General features: G+C 32.9%; 1 protein-coding gene across 1 annotated transcript; it reads right to left on the bottom strand.

Annotated features, from left to right (window-relative positions):
• Positions 1-5,272: 5,272 nt before the first annotated feature.
• On the bottom strand, positions 5,273-22,020 carry LOC123303028 (activating signal cointegrator 1 complex subunit 3-like; the record flags this gene model as incomplete). The annotated part of the gene is made up of 15 exons (XM_044886123.1): positions 5,273-6,278; positions 7,148-7,926; positions 8,854-9,044; positions 9,377-10,672; positions 10,784-11,173; positions 11,786-12,262; positions 13,487-13,663; positions 14,435-15,025; positions 15,364-16,592; positions 16,684-16,817; positions 17,656-17,881; positions 18,355-18,598; positions 19,318-20,013; positions 21,024-21,285; positions 21,902-22,020. Coding segments are annotated over 15 exons (7,062 nt in total), but the record flags the coding sequence as incomplete, so codon positions are not given.

Consider the following 22,020-nt stretch of genomic DNA (forward strand, 5'->3'; position numbering starts at 1 on the left):
TTTAATAAATAAAGTAAATTTACGTTTTTTTAAATGGAAATCATCGTTAGTACGGTTTCTGAGCTAAATTTATGATCCATTTTCTTCCCAAAAAAATCTGGATACGCCAAGGAATCCTGAAAAGTTTCAGTCTTAAAAATTAATACAAATATTTTCTGAGCCTTTAAAATTCGATTTTTCTTTATCGTCAAAAATGCTTCTTTTTTTTTTGTTTGATTTACGTTGATTTTTATTAGAATGAAATGGAAACCAGTTTTTTTTTGGCGTTCCTGATATCGAAGCCTAAGAAAATTATATATATAAACAATTGCTCTCTCCCAGAATGGTCTATATTTGCAACTAAACCGTACTATTTTACGTAATTTAAATTTTTCTATAATTTATTTTTCACTATTTTACTGAAAGAACTTAATTACCAAGAAAATATAAAGAGAAAATACCTATTCATTAGAAATTGGGTTTCGATATAAATTTCAATATAGTAAAGTCTCAAAGACAACCTTTGAATTTTTATTTATAACAAAAAAAAAAAGAAAAAAATAGTCTTGATTTTTCTTCTTGCCTGTTAGATGTTAAAAATTATTTTAAAAAAAATTTATAAAATAAAAAAACCTGTATGTGTATAGTTCCTTTTTTTTTCGTTGTTGGACTACGATTTTTGAAATTGATCCACCAAAATCAAATATCAAATAAATGAACTTTCGAAAAGCGATTTACCCGAACAAAAAAATTGTCTTGCTTTCCCCGATAATAAAGTCCGATTCGTGAATCGGAAATTTCCAATTCAATGAATTGGAATCAATAGGATTCAATTGGAAAAGAATTTTCGATTCACTCCAATTAGAATCTTGAATCGAAATTTAATTGGAAAAAATTTCCAACTAATTCCGATTGAATTTCGAATCAATTCAATAGAACTAACCAATCGGGAATTTCCAATTCATGAATTTGATCGAATTGAAAATTTCATATTGGGTTCTATTAGATTGAATCGGAATGAATTGGAAATTTGAATCGGACATTTTTATCAGGGATTTTGACCACCCTTCATTAACAGCTATTTTCTATCGAACTGAACTCTCTGATCACGAAAATGAATCACGTGACAAGGTTTAGCTTGTTAAATTTCATAGAAAATAAATAGATATTGGTATCTATCGTGTTGTACTGTGTTGTTTGTCATCCAATATGAGAAAATGATGAAAAATGCATTTACTAATCATTCACACCAGGTTTCACTGTGCTCGACGGTTGCTTTTCATTACAATAATGAATTTTCCATGTATATTTTCAATTTCTATGTCTAGTTAATTGTAAAGTAATCATGAAAAATTAAGTTTTCGTACAGTTATCGTACAGCATATACTATAGCTGCTTAATACGTTTTATCCGAATTTGTCCTTATTATCCGAACATACTGTAGGCTCGGATAACGCGGAGATTCGGTTGATGATAGTAAGTTATAGAAGCCGGACTAAACAATAGTCAATTTCATTTTACAAAAAAGCTACAGTTTATTACGTGTAGCTTTTAATTTTTACGTGTTCCGAAATTCAAAATTTTCATTTTTGGGGGTTGGATGAGAAAAGAGTAGGCATGAAAATTGAAAATAGACATGGAAAGTGGAAAATAAACTGGTTCGTGGTTCAATTTGACAAATATGTTAATTAGTTAATTTAACATTAGATTACAAAATCTGTAATTTTTTTTTAATAAGTTTATGTGTTATAGAAAGTGTATTAAGTCCCACAAATGCACTCGAAAATTGTTTACCAATTCCTCGAAAACGGGAATGGAATTACGATGATTTTAAACCTACCCCTGTTTAAGAAAAAATAAGAAAATCGGGACTCCTTTCCTCAAAATGATTGAATTTCTGATTAGAGAGAAAAATTTTTTGTCTTCAATTCCAATAAAACAAAAATTCGAGTTTCTAGAGCGCAAAATCTCATAGGAAGCGCAATTTCAGATTCTCGATACAATTAGAGCCAAGCGGTACATTTTTAGACCGTGAGTACATTTTTTGTCAAACCTAGACATAATAAGCTTGAAAATGAAGGTTGAGTCATGGAATTTGATAAAAGAATAAGGAAGATAAGAGTAGGACAGAAAAGAACTTGCTAAAGTAACAATATATAAGATTTTTTTAAGTACGTTGTTTCGAGACTGTAATTTCACCGATAATACCATTTTGTGGCACTTGATACACTTTTCAATTACAAAAATAATTAACAAATTGACTGTTGTAATAGAAAGAAAATTTATTTATTTTTATTAGAGACGAAAGATTTATAGAAGAGGTAAAAAAAAAAGAATAAAATGCGAAAATATTTGTAATATTTGTTAATTTTTTGTAATCGAGTTTCTTTCATTTTTGTTAAAAAAATGTATTATATAATTTTTCAGCTGTTAGTTTTTTTGTTTGTTTCTTTTGCTCAAATTAATTGTTTAATTTTAACAAATAAAATGCAGATAAAATTTTTATAACGACAATAAACGGATCTCAAAATTATAGTCGTTATAAGCGTACAATTTATATCTCTGGAATATTATCAACTAAGAGATCAATTTTGGTGACTCTTTCATTCAAAATCATCCTTCTTCGAATAAAAATGAAAGGTCCGCCCTCAAAAGACTAGCTGGAACATCAAAAAAGGTCAGATTGTTTGTGTTTGGAAATAAAAACTAGTGTGACTATAGATTAGCCCAGTATCAAACCTTTCCGCATTCCTGGGGTCCGATATCCCCTTGTAAAAGTATGAAAGTTTGCTACCCCTCAGTATCACTCACGGGAGAAAAAATTCTGTGGCAAAGTGTGGTTCTGGGTCAATCTACAAAGCAACACTGACCAGCCTCCTTCAAACTTAAGGAAGTTCTGGTTTGATCTACAAAATATATCAATGCCAGGAGTTTGGCTGTTGACGGAATTTAGTTGTTCTTAGCTTACGGACTAAAACTCTTATTTTTTCATGTTCTTAAGAGAGTTCTGGTCTGATTTACAAAATATATCAATGCCAGGCGTTTGGCTGTTGACGCAATTCAAGTGTTCCTAGCTCACGGGCTAAAACTTTAGAAGCATTTTTTCAAAATTTTAATAAGTCACAAGTTTATTTTTCCTCGGAGAAGGATAATATTATATGAAATAGCCAACGAATGAGTCCCTATCAACATCTTAATTTCTGGTAAGGTTTTCTTGTAAAAAACACGAACAACCTTCAATTAAAACGTTATTCTAAATATGATTAACCGTTATAAATCATAATATGTATTTACATATGTATTTATATTTGGGTTCAGCCGGTACCTTGACAATGCGTCATGATAATCGATTTGCCGTTATAAGCGATGTCGTTATAACAGATTTTGACTGTAATTATTATTTATTGCAATAGTAGTCAAGGAATAGTTCAAAATAATTATATATTATATTCTTTTAAAAAATAAACTGAAAAAAAAATAAATATATTTAAAGAAATGACAAGTGTTTTAAAGAAAAATTAAAGAATAAGGAAGTATTGATGGACTTTGTAAAATGATTAAAGAGAAAATATTGTATTTTTCCGTCAAATTAAAATCATAGTTTGACATATTTATTGTGTTTTTCTTCATTTTCTTGAACCTCGTATTTCCCAGAAGCTAGTGTAGGTCATTTTTTTTAGACCATAATCGAAAATCGCCACCGCTAACAGCCCGCTTCGCTGTACAATGCAAAATTAGGTAATCTTTTTTCCAGTCATATCCGAAGTCAAGAATTGGTAAAATAGTAGCCGCTATTAATCCTGCATAATGTCATCATTAAAAAACAAATTCCACGTAATTTTCTAAGATTCACCCTGTCTCTAAACATCAGTGTGTTGACAGAAGAGAGAGACAAGAGTTTATTGACACCTATTCACTTTTGATCGTGTAGTTTCTCCAGACTCCATTAATCGTGTAGTTTCTTCCGACTTCCATAATCAACATAAATCCTCCAGTATTCAGTTAAAGAAGATTTTTTTTTGTATTATTTGTTTCATATTCAGATAAATTTGAGAGCTGTGCTGAGCCCATGGCATAAACTGGCTGTAACTGTTCGCCCGTTGCGCTCCTGCCAAAGCGGATCTTTGTCGATTGAACTCTATAATATTATGATTGAATCATAGATTTCTCAATTTTTATAATAAGGCGGGTACCGCAAATGAGTCCCTATCACCTAGACGAAGGGATTCTCTGTGCTCTCTTTGAGAATAACCTGTCACCCGAACCAAGACGACTCCGGATAAGAGGCTATTTTTAAGTAGATGAAGCTATAGAATTATGTTGAGGCCACGCTACGCAGAAAATCCGCCTCTACCTCGCCGAGATTTCTTCCAAGATTGGTGGAACAAACATTCTAAACCTGACGCCCTGTAAATAACATTTTTGAGTGTTTCATCATCCTCCATACAGACAGACCCTACAAGTGGGATCATCAAAGATCCCTATGTTATGTTAGTGTCCTATTAAGAACCCCATCAACCTTCTCAACTGTACCCTACTAAGACTGTAATCGCAAACTTTCATTCATTTCAGTTTCACTTGCGCGATGTCTATCACTATATTTTATCTATGATATCTATGAAATATTGAAATGGAACTGTCAACTGTAATCGTAAACTTTCGTGTATATTCGTCTGTACCCTAGTAAGACTGTAATCGTAAACTTTCATTCATTTCAGTTTCACATGTCATGCTTTCAAAACAAATAAAGCATCAAAGCAAAAATATAAAAATTAAAAGCTCCAATATTTTGATTGATCGTCAAAAAACCGAAGATTCATGATGATTTATGTGAGTGGTTCATACTGAAGAAATTTTTAAGGCATTAAGCCAACTCTTTCGGCGTTTCAGTTTGTCTCTTACACACTTTGTACTTTGAATACCTTGTACTTTTACCCCTTACACTTGGTACTAACTGTAGGCTTCCTAAATAAATAAAAAATATTTATTTTTATATAAATTAATTACTTTATTAAACAAATTTTTATCACAATTTTTATTTTATTTCTACAATAAATAAACATTTATACCAAACATAACCACAATAACGGTTATTTATAAAACACAGTACAGAGTCCCAAGAGGGGAAATGTAAAGTGGATACATTCCTCCATCTCTCTCTGACTCTTCCTTATTTAACAATAAAAATTTTATAAAATATAATATGAAAATTTTATAATAAATTAACAAATATACAATAAGTACTAACAAATTCCATTTTCAAATAACTTTCATTTCCTTTTTTTGTGCATAGTTTTCTTTTTCAATTAATTTTCACGCAAAATTGGAAAAATTATTGAAAATGGTATATTACACTACAAGGGCAGAAAGTTTGAGAGACTCCTGCTCTGCGCGCAGTTCAGGGCTCTTAAACTTTCTGCCTGTGTGATGTATACTATTTTTCTATTTTAGGTTGAAAGAACGAATTTGCTGCTTCTGCTGGGACGCTAAAAGTCCGACAGATTATATTTCTGAAAAAATTCTTATAAAAAATTTGTGAAAATCCTTTGATCTTCGAAATTTTTCAAAATAATCTGCAATACATAAAACAATTTTCCAAATGCGTATAATGCGCGTGATTCATATAATGGATCACGTAAAAGGAAGGAAGAGAGTTTGAGAAAATGTGATGCTGTGTGACGAAAGGGGAGAATGGGCTATGAATGGTCCCTAAATAATTCCAAGAAATTGGAAAATATTTTTTTCTTCAAATTATTAATTTAGAGAGAGTTCGTTTGTTATTGTTTTATAAATAACCGCGTCCATAAAATATTTTTCTAAATAATTTTCTATTAATCAACAAGGCATTATTTGTATGTAAAAAAATGAATACTCAAAAAAATTTTGGAGGGGGCTTCACCTCGTATAAAAATACCAAATTTTGCGTAGACTGTGTGCTTTCCATGTCGTCTATAATTTTATAGACTCCAAAATATATCTACTTCTCAATTTTTATAATAACTGGTTCACAAGACGTGATAGAAAGCATTCAAACATTTTTTTCTAAATTTAAGTTTTGGACGTTGAGGGTCCAGGTTGCTCTGATATTGAACTAGTTTGAGGAAGTTTAGGAAAATCAAGCTCCAAATAATTATCCGGTGGATTAGCTTGTGCAAAGTTATCACCCACTTCGGGAACATCATCTTCGTCGTCTTCGGGATCAGACTCTTCGCACATTTCAATTTTAGAAATCATTGTATATCCTTGATCCAAACCAAAATATGAATCTGATATAATCATGATATGATAAATGTATTCTCCTAGAAAAAGTTAGAAAAATATAATTAGAAAATTGTCGTCGAGAGTTTATTAATTTTAGGGGTAAAAAGTTTTAAGAAATTCTTAAATAAATGTTTTTCTGAGTATGATTTGGGAATTTAAATTTTTCCAACGAGAGAAAACCCAATGAACATGGATTTATTAGTCATATTTTCCTCGAAAATATAGGCTTATGTACTTTAATAAAGGTCAACGGGAAGGAGTGGAGATGTTTTATAACCTCTAAGATACAATTTACGCGATATCTTACCTTCTCCAGTGATACCTTTTATACAAATGAGCTGAATTGATGTAATTCAGATCATAATTCAATATGTAGGGTCGTATACTAGACAGAATAATGCTTTACAAGGAGGAAAACAGCTTTTTTCGACGTTCAATGATCTTGCACACCTCTACAGCTCCTCTAAATTGAGCTAAAGGGTTGAACATTTCTAGGTAAGTTGACATAGTGTTAAGGAAGTACCTATTGGGGCCACATTTTTACCTAAATTTAAAACAGCTGTGTCTCTGCGAAAAATTATCAAATTTGGCAACTCAATAGCTCATTTGACAACTTTCTAGTTTTAGAATCTATTGCCGCTTTGCAAGGAGGAGGAGATTTGACGGGATGAGATATGTTTTCCCTAAATTTTAAAATTTTATATGAAGTGCACCAAAATTTTAAGAATTATTTTACAACGAATTTATCAAAATCATTTGAAAGATTCCTTTTGATCTAAAATTGCCCTGGCACTCGCACGTCCTTGAACCTTATATAAAGAAGTGTTTGGGACGTTTCTTCCCAAGCAGAACCTAGCACATTAAAAGCCCTTTTCCATAGATAAAAATTAAGAGATCGATAGCTTACCTGGAAAATTAGGTGTAGTAAATTTAATAAATTGGCACGTTGATTTGCCACTAAATATACATCGTTTCACTGTTACTCGTCCAAGATTCTCATCTTGTGATCCAAACAAGATCATCCAACCTTCTTGTTTAGTTTTTGGATAATTTGGCGCATATACTTTGGAATTATATCCCTTATAATGCGTTAATCGAATTTCTAACGTATATAAACGATTATTCTTCAACGTAAGTACTTTCGTTTTCAAGTCGGATGGAGATCCCTCAAAAACTTTCTTTGCGAATGCATCTTTTAACGTTACATGAACAATAAGTAGCGGTAAATTTTGAACGTAATCGATAATATCACGTATATTTGGACGTGTGAATCCATCTTTATATAATTTCAATTTAGTTGCCATAATATCATTTTTCGTTAATTTTACAAATTTACAAAATGATATCGGTTCTCTGGTATGTACACTTTGTAAGATATCGATTTGAGAATCGTGAGTTCTTGGCACCTGAGCATATGGCGTCGTGTCAATCCAATCAGCCTGTACAATCATTTGTGAGACATGAGCAATTTGTATGCATAGCAATAGCCAACCATTGACGGCTGCATAATCTAAAAATGCTTGTAGAATACGTCCACTTTGTTCTAAGATTAATTTTAGATCGATTGAATAATCGGCGCATGGAACGGGTAATCGTGAAAAATGACTTTGCATAAGTAGGAATGTTTTAACATGCGGTGAATCGAAATCTTCGGTGACATGAATTCGGCATGATCGAGCTAATGTTCTGAAAAAAAAAATTATAATCCATTTTAATAAATCCAGAGACAGATTATCTATATAGACGAATCATTTTAGATGAAAAAAGTGTAAAATGAAAAATTTTTTTGTACCTAAATCTAAGGGCCAAATTTAAAAAAAAAAAAATGCTTTGGAAGGTCCATATATCAAAATCTACATCTAACTTGTTGCCGATAGAAAGTTTGGCCATTGCTATGGGCCAAATAAAGCCAATTAATAACTAATAGAATCTATTTCTGTGGTGATTTTTGAAAATTTTAAAACTTATACGGGCCAGAAACGCATACATGAGGGTTTTCGGGGTCACTGATCACTATTCCGACGTCAGAATTTCGGAATACTCCCCCCGTCTTGGGATAATTTGGGTCACAAAAGTATATTCGGGAATTTTTGGGGTCGCTGATCACAATTCCGAGGTTATAAATTTCGAAATACCCCCCGAGTATAATTTTTGGTTCCATTTTGTTGAATATTTACAGAATATTCTTGTGTTGGGCCAGCGGGCGATGAATTACCTCATGAGGGGGAGTGGATTATATCCACATTTTAACAACGGAATCGTAATCAGCGACCCCGAAAACCCCTAATATACTTTTTGGGTCCGTTTTGTTGAATATTTACAGAATATTTCTGTGTTGTGCCAGCGGGGGGTTAATTACCATAGGAGGGGGGATATATCCACATTCTAACTTCGGCTCTTGGTCTAGGTGTTTAGGGACCCACTTGCGGTACCCCTCTTTTGTTTATTAGCATTATTAAATTAAACTTCCTACGCCTCAAAGATTTCTACGCCCAATTGAAAAAGATTGATCTAACATAAGAGTGAATAATAAGGAAAAACTGACATAAAAATTGATAAATTTGACCCGAAATTATTTCCAAAAAAAAATAAATAAATAAATAAATAACTTACGCATTCATTAATTCTTCGTTGTGACGTACAGGAACTTCAGAAAATTCGTAAGTATCGCACATTAATTTTATGACATTCACCAAACTCAAATTTGGATGCAATTTATCCGTCATAAATTTAACGGTATGGTAATCTAGATAATAATTTGATCCAACTTTGGCGCTTGGCGTCGAATATAACAAAAATCCATCCTAGAATTTAAAAAAAATTTTTGAATTCAGTGTAGCGATCGAATTGTTTTTATAATATTCCCTAATTCTTTAGGTTTCATTCCTTCGCCCTCCCTTTAAAATTTCAAAAGGAACCCGTAATACGTTGAAGAATCAAGTCTTCAGAATTCAATTTTAAAGACCCAGATCTTTTATTTTAATCATTTTCAGTGACAGATATAAAAATTTTCTGACATTTTTAGGTTTTCCAAGTCGATTACTACCGTGTGACTAGAACGAGCGGATATAATAAAGTTATAGGCGCCCTCTTTTGTCATTTGTTTACGGAATTCTAAAAAGAAGGTAGAACTTACCTCGTCCACAGTACAACAATTATATTCAACCAGAATATCAATTGTTGAATTCACTAAATTCGTAATATATTCCAAAATATCCGCATCATCCGTGGAAACTAAATTATAATACTGCGGATTATTAATTAATCGTCGATATAAATACGTCCATGTGATATATTCGTGTACAACTTGTTTGGACGTTATCAAACCAGTCGCAATTTCAGCATAAATATGATTAGGTAATACTTCCAACATATGCGATTCAACCGGAAACGGTTCGTATAAGAATTTCTTATAAAAACTTTTCTTAATATCCTGTACCAAAACAACGGCAACACCATTCTGATCGAATTGTGGACGCCCTGCACGTCCCATCATTTGTAGAACATCGGTAATCGGCATATCGATGTATCGACGAGTTTTCCCGTCGTAATATTCAGTACCTTTAATTACGACTAAATGAGCAGGGAAATTCACACCCCATGCCAATGTAGCGGTTGCTACAAGAACTTGAATTTTTTGATTTAAAAACAATTGCTCGACAATAACACGATCGCCTTCCAATAATCCAGCATGATGTACTCCCACCCCATAGATTAGGGTATGTTTTAACGTTTCGTCGGATATATCATTTCGAACGATGTTATCGATGTCTTCTTCAGACATATTAAGCCATTGGGTACTGTTTGAGTCCATGCTAACGAAATTGATCAGTTCCATAGCAGTGATACGAGTTTGTCGTCTAGATGAGACAAAAACTAAAGTTGGGCTGGACGGCGCATGCTCACGAATTGCTTGGAAAGTGGGTTTATTCATTAAAGCCATACGTGGACAATAATGTTGACCTGGGTAACCAGATATATGTACTTCAAGTGGTACAGGTCGTACCGATGGACGGAAATTAAAAAGACCTTCCTCTGAAACACCTAACCAAGTCGCTAAATCGTATGAATTTGCGATACCCGTTGATAATCCCATCATACGGATTGTGCTACTATGCTTTGACGCTATGTAATTTGTTCGGGATACGATTGCTTCCAGAACAGGTCCACGGTCTTCACCCAACAAATGTATTTCATCCATAATGAGAAGACCCACTGCTTGTACGTATGATCGACTCTCCCAGTTACGACTCACGATATCCCATTTTTCTGGTGTGGTTATGATTATTTGAGCTTGATCTAACGTTCGTTTATCAGGCATTGAATCACCAGTCATTTCTGCCACGTTTTTCTTAAGTTTTTCGCCGAATTTTTTAGTCCAATCGTCAACACGTTCTCGAACTAAAGCTTTTAAGGGAGCCACATATATCACCTAAAAAAATAAACAAAAATTTTGTTAGAGAACCTCACGGAAAATAAATGAAAATTGAAGTTTTAAATAATTTAGTTAATAAAACTCCTTGCTTAATATATAACAATATACCTTTCGATCGGGTTCAGTGTTAAACAGCCGTAAAATTGCTATCTCAGCCACAATAGTTTTACCAGATCCAGTTGGAGCTCCCAACAAAATATTATGATCTGTTCGATACAGGACATAGAACATTTGGGTTTGAATTGGATTGAAAAAATTGAATGGATATAATGATTCATAAGCGTTATTTTTAAGTGCTCGCTTTGATAACGGTTGTAAATTTTGTAAGTCGGTTTGTATGGTTAAATTCGTTGGTAACATGCTCGTATCAAATCTAAATGGTGTGTCACTTTCGGCGCGCAGCCATCTATCACTGAACACACGTACATAATATTGTGGAGGTGTTGGTTCCACCAATGGAATCGTTATAAACAATTTTATTGGTTCATCTTTCATAACCTATAAAAAAAAATATTTAAAAATCGTAAAAACTTTCAAAAAACACTTTTTTATCATTCAGAATGTACGAGCGCCAAGGCAATTTTGGATAGAAGGCTTGATTTTTCTTTTATAATAATAATAATGGGGTTTAACGTCCGTTTCCAACAGAATAAATAGACAAACAGTCAAATACAAACGCCTTAGACCAATCGGCCATTTAGGCTCTCATTTTTCTTTTACATGCAGTTGGACCAAGTCTAAATCAATTCTGAAAATCTTTGGGGGAGGTTGTTCGAATATTTTAATAAATAAATGGCTTCAAATGTAGGCATATTTAACATTGTTTTTTTTTTTATACAGAGATGGTTCTTTTTATCTCAACCCCTTATAAAGAGTACCCTAATCTGATTACTCGCCATTGAATTCATTCAGTAATCGTCGCAGAACTGGCAAAATCGTACCTGTTTTGAAAAACGAATTTTCGGTAATGTTAACTAAGCGGAAATTTTGGAAACTGACAGATTCTTCCCCTCTTTACTAGACAGAAGCGAGAAAATTGAATGCTTTGAGTTGTGATGAGCTTCCAGTCTATTGTATGAGGTATTTTATTCGAGGCATAAATAAACTTACCAATTTTCTAGTTAGTTGAAAATATTCGTGATGATATATAATATTATGATCAGGATCTTCAATCCACAGCCAAAACGATTGAGCATAACCATGAATTTTCGGATCCCATTTAAAATCTGCTTTAATATCGATAATAATCCGTAATACAGAACGTGTTATTGGCATAATTTTCGTTTCGATGTCCACATACGGAAAACAATCCGCTAAATATTTAACCTGTGAGGCTTCTCGTTGATTTCGTATTATACTACCAACTTCACTTAGTTCTAATTCACGTATACGATGTATATTTACATCGTGACGTTCAATTTTATCTAATACGTCATACGTTAAACGTTGAAATTGACGTAGTGGTGTTTCGTGATCCCATTGTTGTTGTTCGAACATTAACGCAAATCTTAATACAAGTTTAGCCATTATTGCATTATTTAAGCGTAAAAATATTTCGAATAATGCACGAATCAATCGTGGTATATTCTGAAAATGAATTATTTTTCATGTTTTTTTAAGCTTATCCTAAGAGAGCACAGCGTTTATGACTAAAGAACACAAAAATTTCGTTTTCGCAAGAAACAAAATGTGGAAAAATAATTTATTAATTCAAATTTATCCCAAAACAGCAAGGAGAAAAGGTCTCAGGAAAAGGTACCTGGTTTTCTAAAATGAAACCTAGCTCGATCGATTTTTCGCCCCCGAAACCCCTTACATCCCAAATTTCATGAAAATCGTTGGAGCCCTTTCCGAGATTGCTGATATATATATACAATAATTGCTCGTTTAAATATATAAGATACATAAGAGGGGTACCGCAAGGACCTAGAGCATAGGGTTCTCTGTACCCTCATTGAGAACGAGCTATCGCCCAAAGGCGAGACGTCCCGAGAAAGATGCTATTTTAAGCATATGATGATTCCCATGTTATGAAGGTGATAATTCAATCCAAATAAGTAATAGAATCCTGTCAATAGTCCCACCCAGTGAAATAGTGTCCTGTTAAGAGTCCCACCACCCTTCAATACTGATCTCCGTCGAATTACCTAGCTTTGAATATGCACAGTAATCACAAAATCCCAGTAATCAAGATTGGTTTGTCGTAGCCATTCCTTGATTGGGGAAATTGCGAATGATCTGGAAATGACAAGCTCCGGTAAAAGAAGCGTTTTCATTCCCCACAAACATGGCAAACATTGTGCTAGAGAGGAACGTTCGTTTGCCGTAGACACCTATGTTCAATGATCTCAGGTGAATACTTTCAGGGAAAGGTGAATTGCAAGGTGTTTTCGCTACACTGATTTTCCGAGGATCTAAGATGACCATAATACTGGCATATGGTAACCTATATTTTGGTCGCTTAGCTTAAGAGAATAAACAAAAATTTCAAAAATCAAGTGCGCCAGTGTATGAATAGTAATGGGAAACACTTAAACGATTTCATTTTGAAGAATATTCAAAAGTAAAATTTAATAGTCGCTCTTTCGAATGAGAACACCCCCACGATCTTCTGAGCCTCTTCTCCTATTTTGGAGCATATACAAATATAATTTTTGACAGAAATCAAGAATTTTTCATAAACTGATTTTCGATTTTTATTTTGATCCACATTTATCTCGAAAAATCGACATTCCCACGTTGCCTAATCATATTTTTCTTAATAGAATAATAGGATCATAGAATAGGATTTCTGGATTGTTTTCAACTTACTTGAACTGCATAATGCATATCAGCGATTAATGATGATGATTTAATTCGAATTCGAGATAAATAACTTTGTAAGAGTAAACTAACTTTTACATGTCCATTGTCCCTAGAAACGGAATCGGTTGGGAAATTTATTTCTTCCATTAAATCTCCTAGTTCGTCAAGTTCTTCATCACGCACCTATAACAAACAAGAATTTTACTTAGTACGCACTCCGTTTTTTGATTGAATTGAGACACCCTTCAAATCCAAAAATCAAGAGAAAAAATATTTATTTTTTAGGTAAATTCGATCTTAACAAGTGAAAACAAACAATTGACTGAGTTAATTGTTGAAATACCATGTATAGACAGTGTTGACTACGCAATCGTTTATTTTTTAACGTCATGTAAATAAAGAAAGATAGTCACTCTAACATAACTGATATTCCCATATAATACATACTATATAATTTGCGCCCTCACGGATAAACAGTGATGTTTACGAAAAAATGTTTCAAACAAAAGATGTTTATTTTTTTATAAGGAAAATTTTTTGTATTTAAACTTTTGTTCTATCTCTAACGGTTTACAAGAGGGGTCCAACGGACCAAGACTCAATTGACCTATGTTGCTCATTAACGAACTCGACCTAACTTTTTACGTCCTGAGTACGCTATAAAAATTTCAGAAAAAAAATGAACATTCACCTTACTTGCTCAAACAGCCGGACTACCTTAAGAAGAAATTTTTACTACAAAAGATCCGAAATTCCATTGATTAAAATGTTTTTAGTCGGCTTTATAATATTATCTTTAAGAAAAAATTTTAGATCTTTTAATTTCCCCGTAGAGTTTCTAGATAACTAAAACTCACTGACCAATTAAAAAATTGGATTACTTGGACTTGGACTCCTTACTCTTACTTGAGGAACCCTTCTTCCTCGTAAATTACAAATTAGTTTCATACTTACAACAATATTTTCAAATTCTTCAGCGTGCGTTAACATTTTCAAAATTTCAGCTTCAGTCATAATTGGTTGCATCATTTCGTTAAATTTCATAATCGTATCATATTTAATATAAAAATGGCTCGCAATGCGGCCATAGTCCGTTGATATTAAATCACCAGTTGTTTCATTATATCGTATCATTCGTGCAGCGTCCAATTTTTTCGCACAAAAATGAATCATTGCATGACGACGTTGATGCAATTCTGGATCATCAATTTTCTCCGAATACTCGATTCCATATGCAAGTGGATTCATTTTCATACGAATCAAGAGATAAGTATAACTCAGCCACATGACAGCTTCGTCCACAGTGTTAACCGTACCCAGCACGATCTCAGCGTTTAGATTATCCGCTAAATGTTGAATAAATTTACTTTCGATGGGTACTTGATTTGTCATCTGACGTAGATATTGATCTAAACGATTCATTTCTGTAATTATGATGGCATGACCGGATGTATCGAATTGTGGTCGGCCTGCACGACCAAATATTTGTTGAACATCGAGAATATCTAGATCTGTGTTTTTCCCGTTTGCGTAAACATTTGTACCCTAAAAAAACGAATTTTACAAATAAAACCTCCATGCATGTTATTTTCACCTACAGAAACCTGCAGTGCTTCGCGTTTAGTTTTTTTGGATCCAAAATCTTGGATCCATCAATCTTAGAACAAATTCCGGCAGAGAAACTGTGGGCTTTCTGCGTGGCATCTAGCATCGATAAAATTCTAAAGTTTCGTTTCCTTAAAATAGTACCTCTTACCCGAAGACGTCTCGCCTTCAAGTGACAGATTGCTCTCAAGGAAGGTACAGAAGATCGTTTAGTCTAGATGCTAGAGATCCATTTCTCTTATGTTTTATTATTATTTTTGTAGGCGAAAAAAACTTACCTTGATAATAACAGTATGTGCCGGTAAATTAACACCCCAAGCTAAGGTGGCCGTACAAAATAAAACCCTAATATATCCATCCATAAAATATTTTTCCACACGATTGCGATCGATTCGTAACATACCCGCATGATGTACAGCCATACCGGATTGAAACAATTTCCGTAACTCCGAAAAATTACTTTTATCAATTTGTATTCTCGCTTTTGTATATCCAGCCGTTTTTATATGCTCCGATTCGAACAACTTTAAGTCACCAGCATTTTGTGCTTTAGTTAGAAGCGTTTCAGCTGTTTTCACCGTACCACGCCGCGTGTGAACGAAAACCATAACTTGGGAACCATTACGTAACGCTTTTATCACTTGATCGTAACACGCGTTGTCCAAATACGTTTGATAGTTAAGTTCCTGACATCCAATAAACGTTGTTTCTAGTGGAACGGGACGAAATCGTTGATCGAAATAAAATAATCCATTGCTGAGATTTACTCGTAAAAATTGTGCTACATCCATGTAATTTGGTAATGTTGCACTTAAGCCGACAATTCGGCAAAACAATTGAGTTTTCTCGACTAAGCGTACTGTTCGCGCAACGAGTGCTTCAATTACATGTCCTCGATCTTCATTTAACAGATGAACTTCATCGATAATAATTAATCGTACTAATCGTGCTAACGCGGTATCTCCATCCGGTTTTCGGGTAACTACATCCCATTTTTCCGGAGTTGTTACCAAAATTTGAGTCTCTTTAATTTCACTTGGACTAAGTTGCATATCACCAGTTAATTCTTTAACATGTACTCCAAGTGGACGTAGTTGCTTGGAGAATTTCGCAGTCATTTCAGCTGCTAGTGCTTTCATTGGAGCTATATAGACAATTTTGAAGGATTTATCGACTAGAACAGTGTTTACACAATAACTTTGTAAACATCGGCTGATTGTTAGTAGGGCAATATTCGTTTTACCGGCACCGGTTGGTGCGCATATCAATAAATTTTCATTGGTATGATAAGCGACTTCGAAAACAATTGACTGTATTGTATTTAAGCGTTCGATATGTGTAAATATTTTTTGACCTAGAGGATCTAGGGTATCGATTTTTATATGTTTGTTATCTGGTAATAAATCAGTCGGTTTACATTTATTGGCAGGAATATGTACTTGTTTGCACCAGGTTAGATCCTTAATTTCTGTTCCTTCTGCTAACAATAATGTACCAAATTTTAATTCTAAAACAAAAACAATATGGAATTATAAATTGATCATTTAAACACTCTACATATACTGGGTTTTATTATGTTTTCTGGAAGAAGTACTTACTTTTATCAATCTGATAAACATGCGGCAAGTCCATTTTTCTATTTGATGAAGCCTTCCGTTCAAAAAGTGTTTCGATTTTAGACGCTTTCGATGTTAGAATTGGTTCAACACACGCAGTGTCATACTCGTTTTGTCTAAATGCAAAAAAAAAAATATTTTAAAAACAAATAATTGACGCAATTAATTGTTGAAATACCCTGTATAGGAAGTCAGTGCTTACATTATTTTTAATAAATTTGGAAAAGTTTAAAAAATCGAAACAATTATGGTACCCTTTCAGCAGCCATTTGTCTTGTTTTCGAAAAAAAGACCGCTAATTGAAGCTACCTAAACATTTTCAACTCCCTATCTTTTATAGTTTTGAAAAAAATGATATTTACGAAAAATGTTTAAACAAAAGTTGTTTATTTTTTTTATAAAGAGCAAATTTTACATTTAAACTTTTATTTCATCTCTTACGGTTTACCAATTGACCTATGTTGCTCATTTACAAATTCGACCTCACTTTTTACGCCCTGAGCACGCTATAAAAGTTTCAGCTTGATATCTCTTCGTTTTTGAGTAATCGTGATGAAAGACGACAGACAGACAGACAGACATACGGAAATGGACTAATTATTTGATTCTATGAACACCTAAACCAAAATTTTTTTCGTAGCATCAATATTTCTAAGCATTACAAGCTTGGGACTAAACTTAGTATACCTTGATATATATATTTCCTATAATGAATAAAGCTGAGGATACACTTGCTACAAAAAAGCATTTTTGTTGTGCACAGTCAAAATTGGTTATAGCGACATCGATGTTCCAGCTTGTTTTTTAACGACAGGGTTTTCATACTTTGAGGAGATATTTCTAAAAAATAACTATCGCTTATAAAGACTAACGATTATATCGGACGGTCCTTCAATATCGTCATAATCGATTTCGACTTTATATTATTATGTTTGAAAATTTATTTTTACTTACAACGCTGAAAAACGCTCCAAACTTGGTAATGGTAAATTTCCTGAATTTTCTAAATCGTCATCTGCTTCGACATCGCTCTTGAAATGGCGCAAATGACGTTTTTCCTCTTTACGCAACTCTCGAAGTAATCGTTTCTCTTTCTCTGATTGCACAACAACTTGACTAGATATTATTGGACCAAGTTTTGAATCTTTACGAATTTTTGGTACTTTAGATATAGCTCCAGCTTTAAAAAAAAACAAAAAAAAAAACATACAATATTATTTTCCAGCGTACTTATGTTCAATAAAAACTGAAACAAACTGAAAATCATATCTGTACACTGTGTGTACAGTTGGAGATGCGCCAGGTAAAATTGGGTATCCTTATGTTTTTTGGGTCGCTGAAACGACCCAACGAAGTCCAACTTATAATAAAAAAAAATCAATGTGTTCCAATCAGTTTTCTCAAAGGCGAATATTTTATCAGATCCAAGCTCAAATCACAATTTTCCGTATATAAATTCGAGTTAAAAAAAAAAAAAACACGCTTTATTGAACTGAAAATTGGGTAATAATTCTAATTGTAATATAAAATTCAACCCCCTACCCCGTAAAATTTTCAGAATTGATTTAGACTTAGTCTAACTCCATATATAAAAAAAATCAAGAATTTTATCCGAAAATGCCTTGGTGCTCGTACATCCTTGAGTGTACTTACTTGGTTTCATTTCATTTAATGCTTTCATGACAGTATCCTTGTTCCTCATTAGTTCAAATGCTAGCTCAATAATTTCAGAGCCGAAGATATCGATAAACGTTTCAATAGTCTCTCTATTATCTCGTGATGATGCTAGCAACGTTTGAATAATACTCGTCGTTTCTGGTACATCTTGTAAGGTGAACGTATTCTCAAATTTTGGCAGATCTTTTAAGCGATTATAGAACCATTGGATAGAATACTCCTGTAATGAAGTGAATATTTTAAATAAATCGAACGAAGCTTGTGTACAGGTTCCTGGAACCTGTTTCTCCTTTTCATGGCCTGGAAGCAACGATGCGTATCACTTTTTAAGTTAAGAAGGAGTATAATTAGACCAGTATTTTCCGAGAAAAATGATCTTTTGGTTCGATTTTCGACATTATTTCAAATACTACTCCCCCAATCGTTAAATGAACCCGATTGTCGAATTTTTTGGGTCAAATACTGAGTTTTATCGAAATTGAAGATATAAAATTTGCATCGAGTTTTTACAATTTTCTTAAAGGGTCAAAAATCATTTAAAAAGTTTTGTTCTGGAATTTGATAAAACCCAGTTTACAAGCCAAATTGGATCCAAAAAAATTAAAAAGTCGAGTGTATTTGATGATTGGATGAGTAATTTCCAAGACAAATGATATTTCATATTAGAAAAATCAAAAAAATTTTTTAAAAAGTTTTGTTCCAATGACCCAAAAAATTCAAAAATCGATTGCAATTGATGTTTGTCACTGTCGATCACTTTCATAATATGGCGATCTTTGATTTTCCCACTTGTAGGGCCTGTATGGAGGATTCTTGGTCTACGTGTTAGAGACTCAAATTATCGGTTTTTTCCAGAATCTCAAAATTCCCTAACATTTCCATCTATTCCAATTCGATTGTCATCCTAAATAAATAAGTAATAAAAAAATAATAACTTACTTTTGGTGTTGAAGAGGAGCCAGATACATTTTCGAGAACATTTCCCGATGATGATGAAGTGCTTGGTTTCACATACAACATAGAAAACTCCTGAAATTTATTTTGTTTTGGTTGACTTGTTGATGGACCCTGATCATTTTTATCATCACAATTATCACAGATAACTTCTAAATAATATTTTAAAGTACCCGTTATCAAATCGTTATAAGCACTTAACAATTTATTAATCTCATCTTGATACGCGTACCCGAATGCTGTTACCATAAATTCGAATAAATCGTCTTTATTATGGCTGGTATGTAACCGTATTATAAAATTATCACCAAAGTCATCGTTCGACATGTCTAACACATCATGTATTGGGAATATTAACAGTTCCCGCAACAACCAACTTCGATTGATTAATTTGTTGCTATTCTTCGTTGATTTTAATTCGGCGAAAGCATCGTGAGCAGATCGTAACCATTTACGGGTATCTGTTGGTAAAGTTTTTATTATGGTGTCACATGGAGCTTTTGATAAATCCACGTTGTCGACGATTTCCAATTGATTTGAATTTAAATCAACATGTATGGAGTCTGTACATGATTTGGTTCGATCACTTGATTGTGGAATGTTTGGATCGAAAAATAAAGATGATTTTTCGATATGAATGACTTTATCCAATGGAAATGTTTTATGAATCTCTGCCAATATCTATAATAAAAAATATTTCGACTTGAATGAATTTCGAAATAATGAATTTGTGTTGTCTTCGAGTAGAGACTTATGTTATATTGAAATAAATACCACGATACTCGAAATAAAATTGTATATTAATAATACAACTAATAAGCCGGAAACAAATATCGAAAGTGGAAAAGTGGACACACACCACCGTTTTTAATGAAACTTTTTGTAAAGTGTTTATAGGACCCCAAGGAACATTCAGCCAACTTAACCTAGCCATAAAGAGGCATAGAACACCAGCGGGGGGTATATATAACCCAAATTTGCCCAGAAATGCTTCTTTCGGCTTAAAATTGTCATATAGTAGGTATTTTTGGTCGTTGAATACGAATATAACGTCAGATAAACGGATTCTATAACGTATTGCGAAAACCGTACCATTTTTGTCCAAGAACTGTACTTGTTGGTTACAAAAACGGCAAACTAAATATTTATCGTCCAAACTTCGCTCTAGGAGGCATTTTTGGCCCCTGATTACACGGATTCTGTCCATCTTCCAAAAATCGTGCCATTTTTGACCAAGAAGAATTTCACTTTTTTGGTACAAAAACTGTAAATTAAGTATTTACCGCCCAAACTCTAGAAAGTATTTTTAGTTGCTGATTACGAATCCGATGTCCGATTGCCAGGATTCTGTCACGTCTTCCGAAAGTCGTTCTTAAAACCTTTTAAACTTTTTAAACTTAAAAAAAACAAAAACTACTAAAAATACGGAAAATTGTATATTGATGTAAATTTTTCAGGAAATATGAAAGATAAGAAAAAGTGTTTACCTACAAATCGATCAAAAATTTTACGCTCGATAACTTTGGACTAATCTATTTTTCTTTAAAATGCATAGTTTTCAAGCAAATTGAGGAAAAACGTGGAAAATCGTTGATCCAAAACTTGCTTTGATAGGAGTAATATTGCTTTTCTAGGTGTTTGAGATTTTTAAAGATAATCCCAAATTTGGGTAAAAAATAAGTATGTTTTACCTTAAAAATTTGTTGAGTAGCTTGAATATTTTGATCATTGTATCCAATTTTTAAAATTGCACACAATAAAACCTCTTTATTTTTGATGGGGGCTTCGAATCGATCATATTTGAGTAGGAAAATGCTAAAGATTATTTCCACATATCGGTCCCAATTTTTATTTGGCACAAGTTTTTTCACTGCATTAATTAACGGTACAAATAAATTACTTTCTGTTGATTTACCAGCTATTGAATTCCAAAATTGATAATGGATAGGAATACTGAAATACAAAATTAGCGTTTGTTGAGGAACAATTAAATTAAAAATATTTGTCAATAATTGAAGTATAATTTTATTTTAGAAATATCTATTTTATATGATACCATTCGCGAGCCATTACAAAGTTATACTTTTAACTAGTTTACAAATAACAATCATTAAATGAAACCATGGAAACCAAAATATTAATCTTGTTGCAAATTGTTGTGACGTATGAACCCACTGAGATCTAACTCACTCTAAAGTAAATCCAGCCCTTAAATTTGCACATTCCAAACCTAAGTATTTTATCATTTTCCCTGACCTTCTACTAAAACTTCCCAACAATTGCAAAATCATAAAATTCACTAGAATTTGCAGACCTTTCGAGTCGATCACCACCTTGAATTTCTAAATAAATTATCGAGTATAAACGATTGCAAAAAAAGGTTCATGAGAGTATCGTGTTCGAAACGAAAGACTCGGGTCTATAAGTCACCTAAAGATTTCGACAAAACAATTATAATTATACAGAAAAATCTCCAGATTGAATTTTCTGAAGATTAAATTGGAATTTTATTAAAAAAGAAAAAAAAAAGCAAAGCCGGCTTATCAATATGTTAGCTAGAAAAACTTACCAGGAATTGTCCGATAGGAGTGTTACATTTTTAACGGAAGCACGCTGAATAAACAAATTTTCATCGAATACTTTCTGTGTATTATTTTGTAGAAAAGTTTTCGATGAAACATTTGTATA

This window comes from Chrysoperla carnea, chromosome X (genome assembly GCF_905475395.1).
Source record: "Chrysoperla carnea chromosome X, inChrCarn1.1, whole genome shotgun sequence".
In the NCBI taxonomy this organism is placed as follows: domain Eukaryota; kingdom Metazoa; phylum Arthropoda; class Insecta; order Neuroptera; family Chrysopidae; genus Chrysoperla; species Chrysoperla carnea.